Source organism: Notamacropus eugenii, chromosome 5, assembly GCF_028372415.1.
Source record: "Notamacropus eugenii isolate mMacEug1 chromosome 5, mMacEug1.pri_v2, whole genome shotgun sequence".
NCBI lineage: Eukaryota > Metazoa > Chordata > Mammalia > Diprotodontia > Macropodidae > Notamacropus > Notamacropus eugenii.
Window position 1 is genome coordinate 334,699,478 of NC_092876.1, and position 21,980 is coordinate 334,721,457.

The 21,980-nt window shown below is 40.6% G+C and overlaps 1 protein-coding gene across 2 annotated transcripts in view; it reads left to right on the forward strand.

Annotated features, from left to right (window-relative positions):
• Positions 1-21,980, forward strand: part of SLCO2A1 (solute carrier organic anion transporter family member 2A1) — a 138,726-nt gene that overhangs the window by 92,958 nt on the left and 23,788 nt on the right. The window contains exons 4-9 of one of the 2 annotated variants that reach the window (XM_072613639.1): positions 2,609-2,833; positions 6,536-6,634; positions 9,973-10,109; positions 13,480-13,558; positions 14,620-14,784; positions 18,595-18,784. In XM_072613639.1, the coding sequence (XP_072469740.1) occupies positions 2,609-2,833; positions 6,536-6,634; positions 9,973-10,109; positions 13,480-13,558; positions 14,620-14,784; positions 18,595-18,784 (895 nt within the window). The remainder of the gene's footprint in view (positions 1-2,608; positions 2,834-6,535; positions 6,635-9,972; positions 10,110-13,479; positions 13,559-14,619; positions 14,785-18,594; positions 18,785-21,980) is intronic. The other variant, XM_072613640.1, reaches the window with a different exon arrangement.

Consider the following 21,980-nt stretch of genomic DNA (forward strand, 5'->3'; position numbering starts at 1 on the left):
GAAGGAAATGGCAAACCAGTTTAGTATTTTTGCCAAGAAGATCCGAAATGGGGTCACAAAGAGTCAGACACAACTGAAAACAGCTGAATAACAACAACAGTTCCAAAGGCTGATATTAGGACCAAATGAGATAATATTTGTAAAAAGAATTTAGTAGAATGCCTGCCACATATTAGGTGCTATATAAAGGCTCATTCCCTACCAATTCTTCTATTTAGCCTCATTGTACCTACTCATGATTAGAGCATTTTGGGGGGAAAGTCCTTGAGGGTATTTAGTTATTTAGTTTTTTAATCATTAACATGATAAACATGAACATTTTCACATAAAAAGAATAAGACAAAGAGAGTGTGGTATATGAAACCATGAATCATTGTTATATGCAACTTGTTTCTTTAAGTGTACAATAAATTTAGCACCAACATTATCCTACTTTGTCTCTGTCTCCTTCTGAACTTCCTTCAGCTCTCTTCTATTTGTTTCTTAAATGTTTTGTTCGTGTCTGATTAGTGCTCCTATAAGAGGTTCCAGCTCCCTCTGTCTTTCACAGCATATAACCCCCAAGTCCTAAGACCTGTGGGCCATCTGGCAGTCAGACTATATCTGAACAGCCCAATGCTGGGAGCAGTTTTATGAGTAGCTTCAGTTTCCTGGGCCAGACGAAGATGAAGACCCAGCAGTGAAATGGCAGTGCACGTGTTTGCTAGTATCCTTCTGGTATGAGTCAGTCTATCTGTGGGGTCTCTACATTGTGCTAAACCCTGTAGTTACATAACTTGATTTATGTTCCTGGAGATCTCAAACCTGACTAATATAGGACAGTTTTTTAAATTACTTTTATTTATTTCATTAGATATTGCTCAATTATATATAAATTTTTTAAAATAATCATTTTAAAGAAAATTCTTGAGTTTCCAAATTCTCTCCCTCCCACCCACCCATTCCCATTCCTTGAGAAGGCAAGCAATTTGATTTTGATTTTTTATATATATATATATATGGTCAAGCAAAGCATATTTCCATACTAGTCATATTGTAAAAGATTACACAAATAAAATAAAACAACAGTAATAATGTTTGTATGCTTCAAACTGCATTCACAATTCATCAATTCCCTCTGGGGAGGTGGCTAGCATTTTTTATCATGGGTCCTTTGGAATGGTCTTAGATCATTGTCTTAATCAGAATAACAAAATCTGGCTTCAGACACTTACTAGCTGTGTGACCCTGGGTAAGTCACTTAACCTTTCTCTGATACTCCTAGTCAAAAGTGATCTGTCCCTTCTCTGGTCTTTCAGAGGATTTTGATTTTCTACCTATTGTATGTACCTACTATTCTGATTTGTAGGGATTATGCCTGGATCAGCGTTGGTATAAAGAACTATCAGGTTGAGGAATTTCTCTCTGCCAACGCAGGTCAGCTACTTGTCATCATCTTAGCTTCCCAGCCCACTGTTAGGTTCAGTGCTTTGTCTTTCAAAATCTTTCACAGTTAATCAGCATACAATATTACTATTACAATGTGCAGTGTTCTGCTCACTTCACTTGACACCAGTTCATACAAGTCCTCTTCCAGGAAATGATCCTGCTTATCATTCCTTATAACACAGCAGCATTCCATCACAATCACATACTACATCTCGTTTAGCCATACCCCAGATGATGGGCATCTCCTTTATTTCAGATTCTTTGCCACCACAAAATGAGCTGCTATAAATGTTTTTGTACAAATAGGTCCTTTTCCTTTATTTTAAAAAAAATCTCTTTGTGATACAGATCTAGTAATAGTATTGCTGGATCAAAGGGTATGCACAGTTTTATAGCCATTTGGGCATAGTTCCAAGTTGTTCTCCAGAATTGTTTGACTAGTTCACAACTCCACCAGCAGTACATTAGCGCCCTGCTTTTCTCACATCCCTGCTAGCACTTGTCATTTTCCTTTTCTGTTATGTTAGCTAATCTGAAAAGTGTGAAGTGGTATCTCAGACTTATTTTAATCTGCATTTTTCTAATCAGCAGTGATTTAGAGCATTTTCTAATGTGACTACTGATAACTTTGATTTCTCCTTCTGAAAATTACCTGTTTGTATCCTTTGTCTATCTATCCAGTGGAGAATGGTGTTTATTTTTACAAATTTGGCTCAATTCCCTATATATTTGAAAAAATTAGGCCTTTATCAGAGAAGCTTGTACATGACATTCAAAAAAATTTTTTCAATTCACAAACCTCTATTTTGTCTCTCTCCCATCCCAGAACCTTCTCTTCACAAAGAGAAACAAAATCATTGAAACAAATATACTTGGTCTAGCAAAACATAATCCCATATTGACTTTGAAAATGTGTAACATGATTTATTAATGGTATGAATGAGCATTGCCTTTCCTTTGACCAAAGGAACAATGACAGTCATTGGAATTTCTCTTCTTCAGTAATAGTTTGCCAATCTGCCTATTGCTCCAATAATAGTTTGCCAATCTACCTATTGCTCCAATAATAGTTTGCCAATCTGCCCATTGCGCCTAGAGCTGACTTTTGAGGAGGGACTGGGTGGTACTACAGACTTTGAGGATTAGTGGTGGTGATTAATGTGATGTGTTTTTATTGCAGGAAACATCAGCCAATCCCAGGAGATCTGTCATAGGAATAAGCTAGACCTTATTCCAAATAAGTGTCAGAATGCTTTTTGGGATGCCAAGAAGGAGACCAGTAGCATGTGGGGCATGATGGTGGTGGCTCAACTATTGGCTGGCATTGGGACAGTTCCCATTCAACCTTTTGGGATCTCCTACGTGGATGATTTCGCCGAACCAAATAACTCGCCTTTATACATTTGTAAGTAGTATCTGTAAAGAGAATAGAAAGGACCTCAGAATTTAAAGACGTTCACAATTGTTGTCCCGCTAAACCCTTAATTGATGAGGCATTTGCTAGGTATGCTGGTTTATCTGGGCACCTGACAATGAGAAATCCTGGATAATTTGCCAAAAGGAATGCTCTGTTGCCTACAGTAGTTAAGTAAAAAACTTAGGCAAACTACTTACCCACTCAGCCTCAGTTTCCCCAAGTCAGTTGTACTAAATTATCTCTAAAACCTATTCTAACTGTAAAAACCATGTGATCTGTGCTTACCTAGAAGTAGGAAAATAAAACTAAGGACCTCCTTAGAAGTTCCTTTTAGCATCATGTTTGTAAAGTTGACAATTTTCCATGGTGTGGAGGCTGTGAGTTAGAAAACACAGTTGAGACTCCTCAGTGACAGGGTCCTGAGGCTATTTTGTGACTTATTTCAGTCCTAGACTAGTCCAGCTTTGTGGAAATCCTTGTCTTTTCCCTGCAAGTTCCATCACAGCTTTAATGACACCGATGTTAGAAAGATAGAATGGCATAGAGAATAGAGCTGGCCTTCAAGTCAATAAGATCTGGGTTCAAGTTCTATTGTGACACAAACTGAATGCAAAACCTTGGATTAGTACTTAACCTCTTGGTGCTCCAACCACATCCCAAGATTAAAACTTGACTTGAACTGTTGGAGGGAGTTTCTTACCAGCAATTTCCTGTACCAGTGAAATCACAGGTCTACTAAAAACAACCAAAAAGAAACTCTTATGTTACCAGATAGCCAGTATCTAGCTAAAATACCAAATGGCCTTCCTTAATGTCTTCCTCTTTCCTTCTTTTCTGCATCCCCCATCATCTCCCCGCTCTCATCCTTTTTCCCAGAAGCTCACCTAATTCTACAGTATTGAGGAGGGCAGATGCTAACCAGATCTCTGTCATCACTGAATTAAACACACATGGATTTATTCTGTTACCACCAGGGCTGTGTCCACTGGGATCCTTGTGGTTTCCATTTCCCATCGACATACTCCTTGCCTGGCCTCTTAAAAATGTCACAGAGACTGCTCTCCCTGGCATAAGCTACCCTTATTACATCAGAATGATTGCATTTATACAATAGGAATTGGACTTGGGGATCAGCATCATGCTGGCAATCAATCCCTGGGCGAGTTAGACCTTGTCCTCTATTTTGCCCTCTGAGAAACCATGGTGCCCATCCAAGGGAAGGAACAGACAAGAATAAACAGCTTTAGGGAAAACTTCTTTTTAAATTATTTTCCCTTTCTCATTTGAAGAACAACAGATTGTGGAGTCCAGCCCTAACGACTTAATGCTTTCAGTGTCTAAAGCTAAATTGTCCTTCTCTCCTTTCCATTGTAGCATTCCATCTCTCATCTTCCTAACTTTGCTCTAGCTATCCCTTTACTATGCTCTCTCCTTATCTTTGTCTCATGGGGTCCCTTTTCCTTTAAGATTCAGTCCAAGGGCCATCTTGTGCATGAAGTCTTTCCTGATCCCCCTGCAAAACTATCTAGTCTTTACTTTGTGTGTGTAAATATACAAATGCATGAGTTTATTAACTTTATGTTTATTCTACACATGTTTTTGTATGTACTTGTCTTGCCCATTAGAATGTAAGCATCTTGTAAGTAGGAATCCCTTCAGTCTTTGCACCTGTATCTCCAGTGCCTCAGTGTCTGGCACAGAAGAGGTTCTTAATAAACACCTGTTCATTGAATGATTAGTTGGTTTAGAAACTAATGATCTATTTTAAACCACTCCAGCATTTATTAAAAACCTACTTTGTACAACGCATTGTGTGAAAGGTGCTGAAGACATGCTCCCTTGTCCCTAGTGCTTGAGCCTGGACAAATCTAACCACACAACAGTAGCAGCCCTCCACTAGGAGGCAGTGTGGAGTGGTGGATAGAGCACCAGGCTTAGAGTTGGAAGAACCAAATTCTAATTTCAAATGAGACAATTTCTGGGACAAGTCACTTGAGTCAAGTCATTCAAGTCAAGAAGCATTTATTAAGTACCTAGTGTGTGCCAGGCTAAGTCCTGGGGACAAAGAAAGGCAAAAGATAATCCCCAACCTCAAGGAGCTCCCAGTCTGAGATGATATTCAAACAATTATGTATAAATAAGATATATACAGGAGAAATTGGAGATAATCAATAGAAAGAATTAGCATTAAGAGGGATTTAGAGAAGGCAGAGTTCTTAGCTGAGACTGGTAAAAGAAGCCAAGAGGAAGAGATAAGGAGAGCATTCTAGGCATGAGGATGGCCATCAAAAATGCCTGGAGATAGGAGATGGTGTACCATGTTCAAGGAACATTAAGGAGACCAGTGTCCTTAAACCATCATGGGAGGATGTAAGGCAAAAGAAAACTTGAAAAATAAAAAGGAGCCAAGTTATGAAGGGTTTTAAAGACCAAGCAGAAAATTTTGTTTTTGATATTGGTAATAGAGACACTGGAGGTCAATAAACTTATTAAAGCCTCAGTTTCCTCATCCTTAAAATAAAGACAATTATACTAGCACTACCTACCTCACAGTATTATGAGAAACCTATTTGTAAAACTGAAATCACTACATAAAAAAGATGGATTTTTCCTATTCTGTGTTAATAATTAATATTATCATTCAGTCATTTGTCAGTCTTGTCTCACTCTTTGTGACCTCATTTGGGGTTTTCTTGGCAAAGATACTGGAGTGATTTGCCATATCCTTCTCCAGATCATTCTACAGATGAGGAAACTGAGGCAAACTGGGTTAAATGCCTTCCCAGGGTCACATAGATAGTAAGTTTCTGAGGCCAGATTTGAACTCAGGAAAATGAGTCTTTCCTGACTCCAGGCCCAGTGCTATTCTGTAGACCTTTAAAAACCACAATTAAAACCACTTGTCTGGTTTTAGGTATGGGTCTGTTTGAAGCAAGGGGAAATGGACCACATGGTCTTTTATGGTCTTATTTACTCTTGGGATCCGATGACAGTGGCATCATGGGTGGCCAGGAGGAGAATGTAAAGTATATCATAGATGTGAGTGTGGACAGTACATCTGTCTGTGTGGTATAGAAGCTAGTAAGGAATGACACACAGAAATCCCACACCTTCTGCTGGCAAGTTCTCCCAGTTAAGTAATGATCAATTACTTGGGTGGCCTAGTCTCCATAGCCAAAGAAAAATGAAGGGATAAATGGAGGATGGAAGAAAAGATTTTTTGTGAAGAAATATTGGTTTTTTTGCAAATTTTAATTTTATAACAAAAACAAATGTTTTTCACCCAGTTGATTTGAATTAAGGGTTAAATTTGTTCTGCTTGGTCACAGATGGCAGAAATTTTAGGGAGATAAATTTTAGCTCAACATAAGGCCAAGTTTCCTTGATAATCAGCACTATCCCCACATAGATTCATGGGTAGTAATACCCACCCTTCCACCAGAAGCCAAATGATGCCCAGTTGAGAATGTTGCTCAAGGAGGCATGCTCGAGGTAAGGGGCTGACTTTGATGAAGCCCCTTTCAAAATCATTCCTAATCCTGGGATTAGGAATGATTTCTTATTTTTGTTATTGTTGATTATTTACTTCCCTTTGGATGGAAAGGTCAAATTTTTCCTATCCTGTTCTGCTCCTCAGATTGGATCCTTCTGTGAAGCTGTTGACTTAACACTTTCCTTTCTTTTCCCTAGCAATTTTATTTGCCATTTCTGTGTTTGGACCAGCTTTTGGGTACCTGCTGGGGTCGGTTGTGTTACAGATTTTTGTCGATTATGGAAGGGTCAGCACAAGTGAGTATGGAGAACACCAATTATCTATAAAGGATTTTACTCCACATCGACTGTAGTCACCTCTCCAAACTCTAAATGACATGAGCTATAACAAAAGTACTAGTAAATATTTATGTAGCCCTTTAAGATCTCAAATAACTGCACACAAATCATCTTGTTTGATCTTTACAGCAACCCTTGGATGTAGGTGATATTATTGTCCCTACTTTACAGATGAGGAAACTGAACATGGGAGAGGTTAAGTGGACCAGGGTCACACAGCTAGGCGGTACCTGAAGTGGTATGCAAACTCGGATCTTCCTGTTTTGAGGTCTCAGGGTTGCGATGTGATGCTTGAACCTTTTTCTTTTTTCCTGTCTCCAAGTCTAGCTCTCCCTCCACAACACTGAGCTACCTCTCAGGTTGGAGACTATGGTGATTACCTAGGTAATTCCAATCCCAGACCTTTCACACTTCTCTTCTTAAGTAGGATGCATTAAGTGCTTCGTAGCCCTGCAACCTCGGCTATAAAATGGGTAAGATAAAAGCCTACACCACCTACCTCACTGGTGTGAGACTTACATAAGAAGCAACATTTATATAGCACTATAAGGTTTACAAGGGGCAGATATTTGGCACATATATAGAGCATTGGTCTTGGAATCAGGAAGATTCATCTTCTTGAGCTCAAATCCAGCCTCAGATACTTACTAGCTGTCTGACCCTGGGCAAGTCACATAACCCTGTTTATCTCAGTTTTCGCATCCATAGAATGAGTTGGAAGAACAGATGCCAAACCACTCCAGTATCTTTGCCAAGACAATTCCACAAGGGGTCACAAAGAGTCAGATGTGGCTGAAACAACTGAATAACAGTAAAAAAAGGTTTACAAAGTACTCATTTAATCCTCACAACAACCTTGGAAGGTAGATGCTATTATTACCCCCACTTTACTGTTGGGGAAACTGAGGCAGACAGAATCAAGTGACTTGCCCAGGGTTACACAGTGTCTGGGGTCAGACTTGAAATGAGGTCTTCCTGACTCCAGGTCCAGTGCTGTATCCACTGAGCCACCTAGTTGCCATGAGATAATGTATATAACACCCTTTGTGAACCATAAGTCTATCTGAACGTAAGCTAGTAACTGTTCATGATGTGGTACTAGCCAGAGAAAGCAGAACTTCCCTTACTCTCAGAGAGTTTAGCCTGAAACAGAACACATCAATGCAGACAGGACAGCCACAAAGTCTAGATGGAGGTTGCTAGGAGCTGATGGATTTTCTCCCCCCAAGGGGGCTGTCAATCCCAAGGCTGATTTGCCTAGTTATTACAGAATTTACTGGACAGAGAGAAGTCAGTTCCCTCCTGGGACTTAGAAGAGGATAAGTATCCAATCCATACAACCTCTTCAATTAACTGGTGCTTCCCTCATTTAGTCAGAAAGCCCCCAAGCTCATTTCTCTTTGGGACTTGACAAGAAAAGGAATTGATCTCTGTAGAAAGCAGAGAAGTCAGAACTCAGGCTCCCTGTAGCTCAGCTGATGGAGCAGATTTCTGAGACCCTCCCTTCCGTCTTTCTTTCCCTCCTTCTTTCCTTCCCTCTCTCCCTCCCTGCCTCCTTCTCTCCTTCCCTCCCTCCTTTCCTTCTCTCTTCTTCCCTCCTTCTTTCCTTCCCTCCACCTTTCTTCTTTCTCTCCCTGCCTTCTTCTCAGCTTCCCTCTCCCTCTCTGCCTCCTTCTCTCCTTCCCTCCATCCCTCCTTCTTCCCTTCCCTTTCTCCCTCCTTCTTTCCTTCCCTCTCTGTCCCTTTCTTCCTTCTCTCCTTCCTTCCATCTTTTTCTCCCTTTCTTCCTCCCTTTCCTCCTCCTTCTCTTTCTCTGTCCTTTCTTCCTCCCTTCCCTCCACTCTCTCAGGTGACTCTACCTGACTTATTCACAATAAGCAGGCAGGATTCGGGCAGCTGGGGTCTGAGGCTGGTGAAAGCAGCCATGAAGGAGACCTCAGGTTCAGTCACCCTTGTTGCCCCTAAAGCACAGTGCAAATTCTCCTTCTTTAGAGGAGAAAGGTGAAGGAAAATGGAGTTATTTAGTTGACTTATGATGAAGTACCACCTTCCCTGGCATCAGGAGGTAGATGTGAAAAGAATTCAGGGTCCCTACTCAGGCAGAGGAGACAGATTTATGTCCCATACACAGTGCTTCTGTACAATGCTTCAGGCCACTACATGGCACAGTGGGGTAGAGCACTGAGCCTGAGGTTCATGACTGAACATGAGTTCAAAAGCACCTTCAGATAGAAATAGTGACCCTATGCAAGCCACTTAACCTCAGTTTCCTCAGTTGCAAAATGAAAATATCAATAGCACCCTCCTCCCAGGGACATTGTGAGGATGAAATGAGAATAATATATGAAAAAAGGGGACTTAATACGGTGCCTGGCACATAGTAGGTATTTAGTAAAGTCTTGTTTTCTTGTTTCTGAAAATCTATTGAGAGAGAGTATGATTCAGTGGAAAGAAAAGTAGATTTGAACTCAGAGATCTCAGGATCTTAATTCAAAGTAGCTTCTGCTCCTTATTACTCTGTGACCAGAGGCAAATCCTTTAACTGTTTTGGATCTTGGTTTCCTCATCTATAAAATGAAGAGGTTGAGGTAGATGACCTCTAAGGTCTAATCCAGGTCTAAATCTCTGATGATCTGTTCCTAGAGTAGAGACAGTGGCACATTGGGATAATAGATTCCCCTGGCAAGGACCTGAAAGGCATCAACTCCAAGCCCCTCATTTTACTACTGAGGGAAGTGGAGCCTCGGGAGAATAAGTGATTCACTCACTTCAACCTTGAGTGACGTAGTAAGTCCCAAAAGGAGGATTTGAACTCAAATCTCCTGATTCCAGATTTCATGCCTTTTCCACTGTACTTTACTATTTCTCCCACAACCTCATTTGTCTAGTTAAAATACAAATCTAGGAAGCAGGGTTACTTTTCTCTCTTTCATGGATCCGAAAGACTAACCTGAGGAGATTTGAGAGCCGTTGGAAGAGAGGGTTTCTTTGCTCATAAGGGAGGAAACATGAGGGTCTTAGGTGGCGCAGTGGTAAGAGTACAGTACTTCGAGTCAAAATGAGCTGAGTTTGAATCCTACCTCAGATATCTCCTAGGTGGGTGACTCTGGGCAAGTCATATAACCTCAGTTTCCTTATCTGTAAAATGAGGACAGTAACAGCACCTATCTCACAGGGTTATTGTGGGGACCAAATTAGTTACCACTTGTAAAGCACTTTACAAACCTTAAAGCACTGTGTAAATGTTAGTCACTATTAGAAACACCATCATCATCATCATTATTACTTCTCTCCAGCTGCTGTGAACCTGAGCCCTCAAGATCCACGCTGGATTGGAGCCTGGTGGCTAGGCCTGCTCATCTCCTCCGGATGCTTGGTCGTCATATCTTTCCCATTTTTTTTCTTCCCAAGAAACATGCACAGAGGACAGCAGGTAGGACTCTCAGAGGCTGTGACTATCTCTCCAAGAGATTGGTGGGGAATGATGGAAGAAATTAACAAGAGAACTTAGAACTGGTCGCCATCTTACCTACTTCGATGGTCCCACTCTCTTCAGACAAACAACCTCTTCTCCTGTTCCCTTATTGGGAACTGGTGACTTCTGCCAATTACCTGGTTTATAGTTTGGCCAGCTCCAAAGTGCAGCATAGCACCCATCCTCAGTGGTATTGGCCTGGCTAAAGCTGGGCTGTACATGGCTTTATGATATATGAAGCTGTCAGAAACTGAACCTGTGTTCTCTGTTTCACACACACACACACACACACACACCCCTTCTCAGTAAGGAATTTTCAGGTTGAAATTATCTACGGTGACCCATCAGGGACCCAAGGAACCCAGGGATGAAGGAGTAGGGAAATGGGACCAATTGCTCTGGAGGGAAAAGAGCAGGGATTCAGAGGGCAAGAAGTATGGAGGGTGGAAAGGTGAAGAAAGAGAAAAAGGGGGGTAAAGCCATCTACAAGAAGGAAATTTAGGAAGGTAGGAAATGAATGAATTTCACTTAAGAATCAGCATTTATTGAATGCTATTGGGCATTATGGCAAATATGAAGAGAGCATAAGTTTTGGTCTAACTGGGTAAATAAGATATGGACACCCAAAACTAGAGAACACAAAAAGTAATAAATGAACAAATGTAGGGCAAGGTATGGTAAAAACATGAGTCCCATCCCAGACCAGGAAATAGTTCAAATTTGTCACCTCTGCCCCCTTCCCTCCTCAGCATCAGGTGTCCTTTCTTTTTTTCAATATCTATCTCTCCATTAAAACGTACCTGTCCCAGTTCCCATATCTTTAGAGCCCTGCTAAGTGAGAAGTTAGTTATTTGACTAGTTAGGGGCAGCTAGGTGGCCCAGTGTATAAAGTGCTAGGCAGACTTGAGTTCAAATCTAGCCTCAAGTGTTTACTAGCTGTGTGACCCTGAGCAAGTCATTGAACCTCTGTTTGATTTACTTTCCTAACCTATAAAATGAAGATAATAATAGCACCTACCACCCAGGGTTATCATGAAGATAAAATGAGATAATAGGCATTATATAAATGTTAACCATCACTAGTTATCATTATCTGGAGTTAAGAGAGGTCATTGTATTGCAGAGTAATACAAAAAAAAACACTAGACAGAGCCAGAAGACCTGAATTCTCAATCTTACTCTGCCACTAGCTATCATATTTGACCTTGAATAAATCATCTCCTTTCTCTGGGTCTCAGTTTCTTTCTCTGTATAGAGAATCTTTAAGGTCCTAACTAGTCTCATTATAAACTAATTTAAGCTAAAATGTTAAGGACTGATAATTACAAAATATTTTCCCCACTCCCAGAAAGGCAAGAGCAGTAAGACATAGGATCATGGAAAGCCAGAGCTGAAAGTGGCCTCAGAGATCGTCTATCTGGTTCAGCCCTTTCACTGTAGAGAGGAAGAAACTGAGGCATTGAGACATAAGGAGAGCTTTGTCTTTGGGGCAGAATGTCATTCATTATCCCTTAAATCATAACACGTTGCAGGAAGAGTGGCCCCTGGGCATGAGAACAGCCTGGGAGGGTTAGTCAGGGCTCCTCAGCATGGTGAGCCAGGCCTTGACCTGGAAGAGAGCGGTGGCAGTGAGTTGGTAGAGAAAGAGGAGGGCATTCTAGGATCAGAAGAGAGCATGAGTCTTAGCAGATTGGGTGTGGGGAATAGATAGCAGATGGTCACAGGGAGTATTTTGGGGAATAATTAGAGATGAGGTTGGAAAGAAAGAATGAAGTCCTTGAGTTTTCATCTGAGTCTAAACTCATTTTAAGGTTCTTGAGAAGGGGTGATGGGACTAAAATGATATTTGGGATGGATTCTTTTGTCAGTATTTCATAGTCTATACTAGAGCTGAAGAAAATTGGGAGCTGAAAGCCTAGGCCTTAATCCAGTCTTAGCATAGTGTCTGGCACATGGTAGGCACTTAATAAATGTTTATTGAATTAATTTGAATCCAGCCATGATCTAGTGAGGTCCTTATAGTGACTGGAAGCATGGTACGAGGGAGGAATCCAGAGGATGTAGTGGAAGAAATGGCAGGATTCATTAATAACACTGAGGGTAGAGAAGGAGAAGAATGAGAACGTTATGAGCCTGAGACAGGGCTGAGGAGGTGAGCAAGATGGGAAGGGTTTTTTTAGAGAGGATGGGAGGTGATAAGCTCCATTTTTTGACAGAGTCTCATTCATCTGAAGGTCCTCTGTGGTCTTCCACAGGTAGGAGACTAGAGAAAAGGGCAAAAGAACAGGGCTAAAGAATGGACTTGAGAGTCAGCAACCCAGGTGATAAGTAAAGCCACGTAGGTGAGCAATGAGATTGGCAAGGGGAGAGTGGGGGGAAAGCCTAGGACAGAGCTTGAGAAAGCCACCAACCACCTTCAAGAGGGAGAGGTCCCAACGAGATGGGAGGAAGAGAGTGACAGAGAGAGAGACAGACAGACAGAGGCAGAGAGACAGAGACAGAAAAAGAGAGACAGAGGCAGAGAGAGAGGCAGAGAGACAGACAGAAGCAGAGAGAGACAGAGAGATAGAAGGAAATAGAGAGAGACGCAGAGAGATAGACAGATGGAGACAAAGAGAAACTGAAACAGAGAAAGACTGAGCACAAAGACTAAGATTTGGTGGAACATTTAGAAGACAGTGTCACAGAGGCTAAAAGATGAGATTTTTCCTGTGGAAAAGTGAAGCTATGACAGAAGAGAAATGGGCTCATGGGAGAGTATATGCTGGCAGTATAATGGAGTTGGCTCACACTGGCTGGAGAGCTGATTATTAAATGTTCATTAGAAGGATTTACATGTCTAAAGTTATCAAAGGCTACAAATTAAGGGCTTAATTTATTGGGTTTTTTTTATTGTCTAGACATAAAGTGATAGAGAAAAATGTTAATACTGCAAATTAAACTTAAAAAAAAAACTTTAGTGTCATGCTTTTCATAGAACCGGTTGTTAAATATTTATGAGCACACCTCTGATTTAGGCATTAATTACATGCAAATTTGTTGTGAAATGATATGTAAATTGGCATCCTTTGACTCATTAGCTCGGTGCCTTTTAGAACTAGAGTGAAGCATTAGAATACTGCCATGATAAATGTTAAGCGAAGTGAATCATAAGTTAGAACTGCTGTTTGTTTAAGGTGAGCATTCTGGGTGGCCAGGAGAAATGATGTTGGGGGCAGGGAAGCCTTAGGAAAGTGCCATCCTACCATCCTGGCTGGGCAGCTCTCTGGGGGAGGTCAGTAGCCCAGGGAGGTGGTCCACTTTTAAAGACTTTTTCTTTGTTCATCAGATATCCAGTGCTACAGTGAATGAGATGAGAAAAATGGAAGAAATCAAGCCCAAAGGCTCCATGACAGACTTCATTAAACGTAAAACTCTCGGGTTCTTTGGTTTCATTTTCTAATGCTTTCAGTGGAATGGCAATAGGGGTAGTGGAATGTGGAATGGCAGGAGAAGGGCTCCTTCCTTTGGGGATGGGGGTGGCAGTGGGGACCTGAAAGCTTATTGATGTCAGCTGTGGTGGAGTGAGTAAGGGCAGGTGGTCTGGAAAACCCCCCTTGCTATGGTACCCCAGCTTCCTAAGCCAGTAGAGTCCATGAAGCTCAGGTAAAAGATTCTTTTCTGGAAGCTATTTTGACTCTATGGGAAAAATTCTTTAGTAGGGAACTGGGAGACCTAGGTTCAAGCCCAAACCTGCATAGAAATTCAAATCCATCTGGCCTGTCAAAATGAGCTCAATCCACCTACCTCATCCTATTTACTCTGCTGTTATAAGAAGCAGCACCATCTACTTACTAGCTTAAGGACAGACAGCTCCATTTCATGAAACATGTTTCTATGTCACTTATCAATGTTATTTTTCTGTGGTCTAACTTTTCAATCTAGCATAATTTTGAACATGCTAGGAGATGGAATTTTTCTAATTTTTTTTTTTTCACTTTGGCGGAGTCAGTGAACTGCTCAGTGCCTCAGTGTTCCTTTCTTGAAAATGAAAGTCTACCATTTTAAAGAGGTAACGGCATACTCTACGGAAGACAGAATAAGGAGGATAAAATTTTCTCTGTAGGTTTTGTTTTATTGGTGGAGGGTGGCAGGATGAGTCCTGAGAATCCTGCGATGCAGGGAACTCCTAGTGAGAGAATTCCCTTCACCAAAACTGATCTATGTTTTGTAGCTTTTAGCCTTAGAAAGCTGCTTGGGGACAGAGAATTAATATATCCAAAGTCACATAACCAGAATGTGTCAAAGACAAGATTTATACCCAGGTTCTCCTGACTTTGAGGCCAGAATGCCATCTAATAGACCACACTGCCTCTCTCATCATAGTCCTATTTAAAAAAAACAAAACCAACAATAATAATTCAATAGAAGCCAAAAAATGCTTTATTTGAGAGATTAGGATCTGCCATAAATGTATGTTTGTTCTCAGGGTTTCCCCGCATTTTCGTGAGACTTCTGATGAACCCCCTGTTTGTCTTGGTGGTCCTGACGCAGTGCAGCTTCTCCTCAGTCATCGCTGGCCTCTCCACTTTCCTCAACAAATTCCTGGAGAAACAATACGGCACCTCTGCAGCCTATGCCAACTTTCTCATTGGTGAGTTCCAAAAAGTATGGCGCCAAGAACCGGGAAATGGTCCTTGAGTCTAAGGGAGGGGCTCCAGAGCAAGGGACTGTTAATACATTAAAAATGTGAAATGCCACATTAGAGAAAAAAATGAGGGTGAGGAATTTATGAGAGGAAAGCACCATAAGTACCTCTTTCCTAGTTGGCAATCAGGAAAGGCCTGGGCCAGACAGACTCTGGGACCCCAACCCTTTCTAGTCAAAAGTCTTCAGTCTGAGAAATTTCCTTTTCCTGCTGGAGAGGAGGCTATAAGGAGGCTTCCTCCCCACCCCATGACCCTCAGAGAGGCTGGGCATTCATTGGAATTCAGATGGCCTTCAAGAGGGGTGTGACCATTGGAACGGTTACAGGGGAAGACGAAATATAATTTAGAACTGGCAAACATTGCTCACTTTTTATGCCACTTTGGCATTTCTATTGTGATTTTTAAAAAATTTCTAACTTAACCAACATTAAATGTGGTGAAGCACTTCCATATGCAAAGCAAAACAGAAAAATAGGACAATACACAAAGTCACAAATCTGATTTATAACTAGCTTGCGTTCCTTTTTAGGCACATAATCAATGCAGCATGTTACCTCCAACACTGTCCTGCTTGCCTGTTTTCTGTTAACCTTTATTCTGTTGTTTATTATACATTTTAAAAAATGCCTCAATGACCATCTTCTCTTACATTTTTTTTTCCATTTTGGTAACCTAGCTCCCCATTCCATGCCCAACTCCACCCCCACCCCCATTTAAAAGAAAGAAAGTAGAAAACAGGCAAACAGAGGTCTACATTAGCTGTATCTGAAATTGTTTTATCTCATTCTGCACCTTGAGTTCATTACCTCTGTCAGAAGGTAAGGAGCTAGTGTGTGGAACATTAGTCCTCTGAAATCGTGGCTGGTCATTGAATTGATCAGAGTTCTTAAGTCGTTCAGTGTTTCTTTTCTTTTTCTTTATAATGTTATTGTTGTATAAATTACTCTGTAGGTTCCACTCATTTTGCTCTGTATCAATTCAGCGTAGTCTTCCAAGGTTTGTCTGAAACCATCCCTTTCATTGTTTCTTCCAGCATAATACATTCCATCACATCTGTCTACAATAATTTGTTTAGTTATTCCCCAATTGACAAGCAACTTGTCATTTTTAGTTCTTTGCCACTGTGAAAAGAACTGTTCTAAATATATTTGTAAATGTAGCTCCTTCTCCTTTTCCTTTGATCTTTTTGGGAATATAGAGGCCTGGTAGTGGCATCACTGGGTCAAAAGAAAGCCATACAAAGCTTAGTGTAATTCCAATATTTTTCTAGAATATCTAGACCAAATGACTACTTCACCTACAGTATGTTAATGTTCCTATTTTCCTACAACCCCACCAATTGTCACTTTTGCCAATCTGATGGGGGTGAAATAGAAACTCAGAGGGATCTTAGTTTGTATTTTTCTTATTACTAGGGATTCAATCAATCGATAAACATTCATTAAACTCCTACTACATGCCAGACGCTATGCTAAGCACTGGGGATGCAGAGAGACCAAAGACAGACTCTACACTCAGAGGGTTTATGATCTAAAGAGGGAGGCAACATGCGAACAAGCATATACAAAGTAAGCTATATACGGGACAAATAGGGAAAAATTAACAGAGGTAAGGTGCTAGAATTAAGAAGGGTTAGGAAAGTCTTCCTCTAAAACATGGGATTTTAGTTGTGATTTAAAGAAAGCCAAGAGAAGTAGTGATTTGGAACATTTTCCATAAGGTCATTGATAGTTTGGATTTCTTTCTTTGAAAAACTGCCAGTTCATATCCTTTGACCATTTATCTAATGGAGAATGACATTTACTCTCATATATTTGAATCAATTTCTTATATATCTTAGATATCAGATTTTTGTTGGAGAAGCTGACTGCAAAGATTCTCTCCCCCATTTTACTGTTCCCCTGCTAATTTTAACTGCATTAGTTTTGTTTGTACAAAACCTTTTCAGTTTTATGTAATAGAACTGCTCACTTTCCTCACCTCCCCAGAGACTCAAAACTGTCACAAAATCAGCACTCCCAAAAGCTTAAGAACCAAACAAATGCATCTGAGTCAAAAGACCAGGTTCTAGGTTCCTCTTGGATACTAGGTAGCAATTTGGAAAAATTGCTTCCCCTCTACATGTCTGTGTCTTCATCTGTAAGAGGCAGGAGGTAGACTCTTAGATTTAACTCTGGAAGAAATCTTGGAAGTTATCAAGTTCAACTACTTAGTTTTACAAATGAGAGAACTGAGGTCCAGACAAGTTAGTTAGTTAGTTCCTAAGGGTCTAACATTCTAAGGGTCCTAAGGTCCTAAGTTAATTTAGTTCCTTAGGGTCGAAGTAGCAAGAGCCAGAATTTGAACCTAGGACTCAAAGGTTCCCTCCAACTTAAAAAGTATGTGATTTTAATGCAAGTGATTTGCATTATTAAACAATGGTCATGCCTCCCTCTCTCTTTTACCCTTGGAATTGATTGATCTATGCTTAGTGTGGTGGGAAGATAGCAGAGAGATACAAGAAAAAACTCCTGCCTCAGAGAACTTCTAACCAAAGGAATTGCCAGGACATAATTTACTGAATCCCTGCCAACAACACAAACATTTTAAAAAATAGAATAATGATAACTTAACCCTTGTAAATACCAGCGCTTCTAAAACTGTGGGTCGCTACCCCATGTGGGGTCCTGAAAAATTTGGCATCAGTAAAAAGTTTTGGAAATAATTCAAAATGAAACACATATTGAATTCAAGGTGTTTCATTTTGCATCTGTCAGAGTCACTGCAGCCTTGGTTCTGAACATAAAACTTGGGTACTTTCCATTGCACGTGCCCTCAGGACATGCAGCACCAAGCAATGCTGCTGAAATGGAAAAGGGGTTGTGAGTGGGAAAAGTTTAAGAAGTCTTAGTATAGACAACTGAACAAAAAGCTATACTAACTTGGAGGTTTCTGAAATGATTGGGGCAAGGGACCTAGTTGTTGTTTCACCTTGACCTTCTCTTCACCTTTGCTTTATCTTCTGAGGCTAAGGTTGGTGTGTTTGTCCTTTGTTCTCAAAAAGGACAGTGACATCAGGGAGATGATGACATGACTTGCACTTGACTGTGATTTGAGTGAGAAAGGGCTGTGCAAGGTCACCAGCTTCACTTTCTCCTCCTGAGCCATCTGGGTCCAGTGGCCAGATATTCATCAGGACAACTGGAGATGGTTCAGGATGAAATGGGAGACTCTGAACATTTTAAACTAAGGTCTTAGATCCCTCTTATGCAAGTTGGGTGAAATACTGAAGCTGAAGCTTACTCATGGACAGGACTCATGGGAAAAACCCCTAATGTTGGCAAAAGTAGAAGACAAAAGGAAAAAGGGATAGCAGAGGATGAGATGGATCTATAGTGTCATGGAAACAACAAATATGACCTTGGACAGACTTTGAAAGATAATGGAGGATAGAGTCTGGCATGCAGTGGATCAGACATGCCTCAATGACTAAACAACAACAACGCACAGTGGATGGTGCCCAAGAATTGGAGTCAGGAAAATCTGAGTTTGAATTCTGCCTCAGAAACTTACTAGCTATGTATCTCTGCGCAAGCATGTCAACTAGCCTCTCTGACCCTCTGTTTTTTCATCTTTAACATAAGTATACTAGATTGATGATTTCATTGGTATGGGAACTAATAGTCTTCTTGATTCTCATTTCAGTTCCTTGACCATGGCCACCCTGCCTCTCCTATGTTCATATAAAAGTCACTATTGTCATTTTTCATGTACAGGTGCTGTGAACCTGCCAGCAGCTGCACTGGGGATGCTGTTCGGGGGCATCCTTATGAAACGTTTTGTTTTCCCCATTCAAACCATCCCCCGCGTGGCTACAGTCATCATCACCATCTCCATTATGCTCTGCGTTCCCCTGTTCTTCATGGGTTGCTCTACACCAACCATTGAGGAGGTTAACTCAATAAGGTAACATGGAGTCAGAGAAAAAGGAGAGCAGGAATACAAGGGCCATCTAGAGAGTTGGTTCTGTGGCCAAAGTTGTTTATTGATCTTTTCCTTCTCTCAGTACAGTGTAGTGGAAAGTAGAGTGGAGCACAGAAGACTTGGGTTTCAGCTCCAGCCCTTCTACTTCCTTGATATATGACTTTGGGCAAGTTACTTAACCAGGCTAAGTCTGTTTCCTCATCTGTAGAATGGGGGCAATGATGGTTTCCCTAGCTACCTCCCAGCATTATTTTCAGGGAAGAATTTTGCAAACCTTCAAGTGCTACAAGAATGTAAATCATGATTATTATTTTTTTATTATTATTATTGGATTTAAATTTGGAAGGAATCTTAGAGGTCATTGAGTCCAACTCCCACTGAGAACCAGGGAGGTCAGCTGATTTGCCCAAGGTCACATACAGATGGTAAATTTATTTTCCTCATTTTTGTTGTTGTTATTGTCGTTGTTTGGTAGTATTTGGTCATGCCCGACTCTTTGTGACCCCATTTGGGGTTTTCTTGACAGAGACACCAGAGTGGTTTGTCTTTTCCTTTGTCATTTTACAGATGAGAAAACTGAGGCAATCAGGGTTAAGTGGCTTGCCCTGGTCACACAATTACCAAGTGTCAGAGGCCAGATTTGAACCCAGGACACAGAGTCTTCCTGACTCCAGGGCCAGCACTCTATCCATTGTGTCATGGATATGTATCACTCTATCCATTACTCTTTTCTCTACTCCTTACTCTACTCTTTTCTATTTCTTTCTCCTTTAGCATCTAACTGTAGGTCTGCAAGATAAGGAATGAACAAGAAGTAGGGTTAAAAATAATCTGGTGGCCATAGTGAAATATTAGCAATTAATGTTCTGTTTTAAGAACAAAATGATTCAAATTAACAGATTTCTAGGAAGTATTGACAAACAGAAACCAGAAAGTAATTTTTATTTGGTCTCAACCCAGGGCTGATGAGAATAACTTTGAGTATTTGAGAAAAAATGAGACAAAGTTTGAGACAGGCCACAAGACATCAGTCAGACACTCAATAAAAGCAGTGATCAATTCAGCAAACATTTATCAAGAACCGATTTAGTTATGTTCTAGGTTTTGTTAATGCTCCAAGTGATTCCCAGAGTGTGGTTTCTGGGATCATGGGGTTTTTCAAGATTCTTCCTGGGAGATGTATGTGAGGCTGAATTTTCCTTCTATACTTCAACCAAAGCAACATGAAACAACAGATTGAATGTAGAAGCAGATAAGAGAAGCCCCAGGTCTGTAAGGATTGACTTGTCCCTCCAACACAGTCATTTGGCAATTATTAAGCATTAATTAAGCACTTACTATATGCCAGACAGGGGCCGCTAGGTAGGGTAGTAGATAGAGTGTTGGGCCTGGAATCAAGAAGACCTGAGTCCAAATCCAGCTTCAGACACTTGCTAACTGTGTGACCCTGGGCAAGTCACTTAACTGTGTTTGCCTCAGTTTTCTTGTCTGTAAAATGAGATGAAGAAGGAAATAACAAACCACTCCAGTATCTCTGTCAGGAAAACCCCATACAGAGTCACAAAGAGTGTCTTCTTGACTAGCCCTTCTCCTTCCTACTTGCTGAATTCTTACCAGTTTCAGGATTGCAGATTTAAAGCAGGAAGGGATCTCAGAGACCATCTAACCCAACCTCCTCATTTTATAGATGAGGAACCTGAGGGCCAGAGAAGTTCAAAGACTTGCTGAAGGATGTAGAATTGGTTTTAGAAGCAGAATTTGAATCCAGGTCCTCTGACTCCGGAACCATTTGGTTTTTTTTTTCCCACTCTACCTTGCTACCTTTAGAAGCCTAGTATATGTGTGACCACCTTCAGGAAATCTTCCTTAATTTTTCCCTCCCTGAGACTGTCATCTTTCCATTATCAAGGCTCATATGTGTTGCTTAGTCATTTCAGTCGTGTCTGACTCTTTGTGACTGGAATTTGTTGTTCAGTTGTGTCCAACTCTTCATGACCCCATTGGGAGTTTTCTTGGAAGAGATACTGGAGCAGTTGACCATTTCTTTCTCCAGCTCATTTTACAGATGAGGAAATTGAGGTAAAGGGGGTTAAGTGACTTGTCCAGGGTCATACAGCTAGTAAGTGTCTGAACCTGGATTTGAACTCCTGCCTTTTTGATTCCAATTCTGGTGCTCTATCCACTGTGCCACCTTGCTGCCCATCTGAGCTCATATGGTATGGGTTTATTTTTTTCTTCACCTTTTATATTTATGTATTATTTTGCATTTTTATTATCTGTATAATGGTCATCTCTAGTAAAGTATATCACTATTTTGTCTAATGCTTTTGTCTTCTCCAGTGTCTAACACAGTGCTCTGTATATACATGCTTGTTGAATTGAATTAAATATCTCCATTTTCATGAAATTTCATGAAAATTCTGATGAAAATTTCCATGAAACCTGAATATCAGATTTCCGTGGTAAACATTTGATATGCAGTATTGTCAAACTCAAATAGAAAAGAATTGCTACGAATTGCATATTGACTTAGAAAACCACAAATTAACACCTATATTTCATTGTATTTTCATTTATTTTATTAAAATTTCCTAATTACATTTTGGGCAGCAAAGTAACACAATGGCTAGAGTACTGGGCCTTAAGTCAGGAAGATTCATGTTCCTGACTTCAAATCTGACCTCAGACACTTACTAGCTGTGTGACCCTGGGCAAGTCACTTAAGCCTGTTTGTCTCAGTTTCCTCATCTGTAAAACGAACTAGAAAAGGAAATATCAAACCACTCTAGTATTTCTGCCAAGAAAATCCCAAATGGGGTCACAAAGAGTTGGACACAACTGAATAATAACAACAAATTTCATTTTAATCTGATTGGCTCACTGGGAAGTCTTGGGGGATGAGTGAGGTGGGGTGGGGTGGGGTGGGAGGGAGTACCTTCAGCCTTTAGACCTTAAGTTTGACACCTCTGATTTGATATAGCATACCAAAGATTAGAGTAATAGTTACAGAGCTATAAGTTCCTCTTACACTTTCTAAATCCACTTTTTAATTTAACAGATTAAGAAACTGACCTTTAGAGAAGTTTAGTGATTTGCCCAAGCCTACACAGTTAGCAAACATCAGAGATGAGATTTGAACCCAGATCCTGTCATTCCTGAGACTATGCCCCTTTCACAC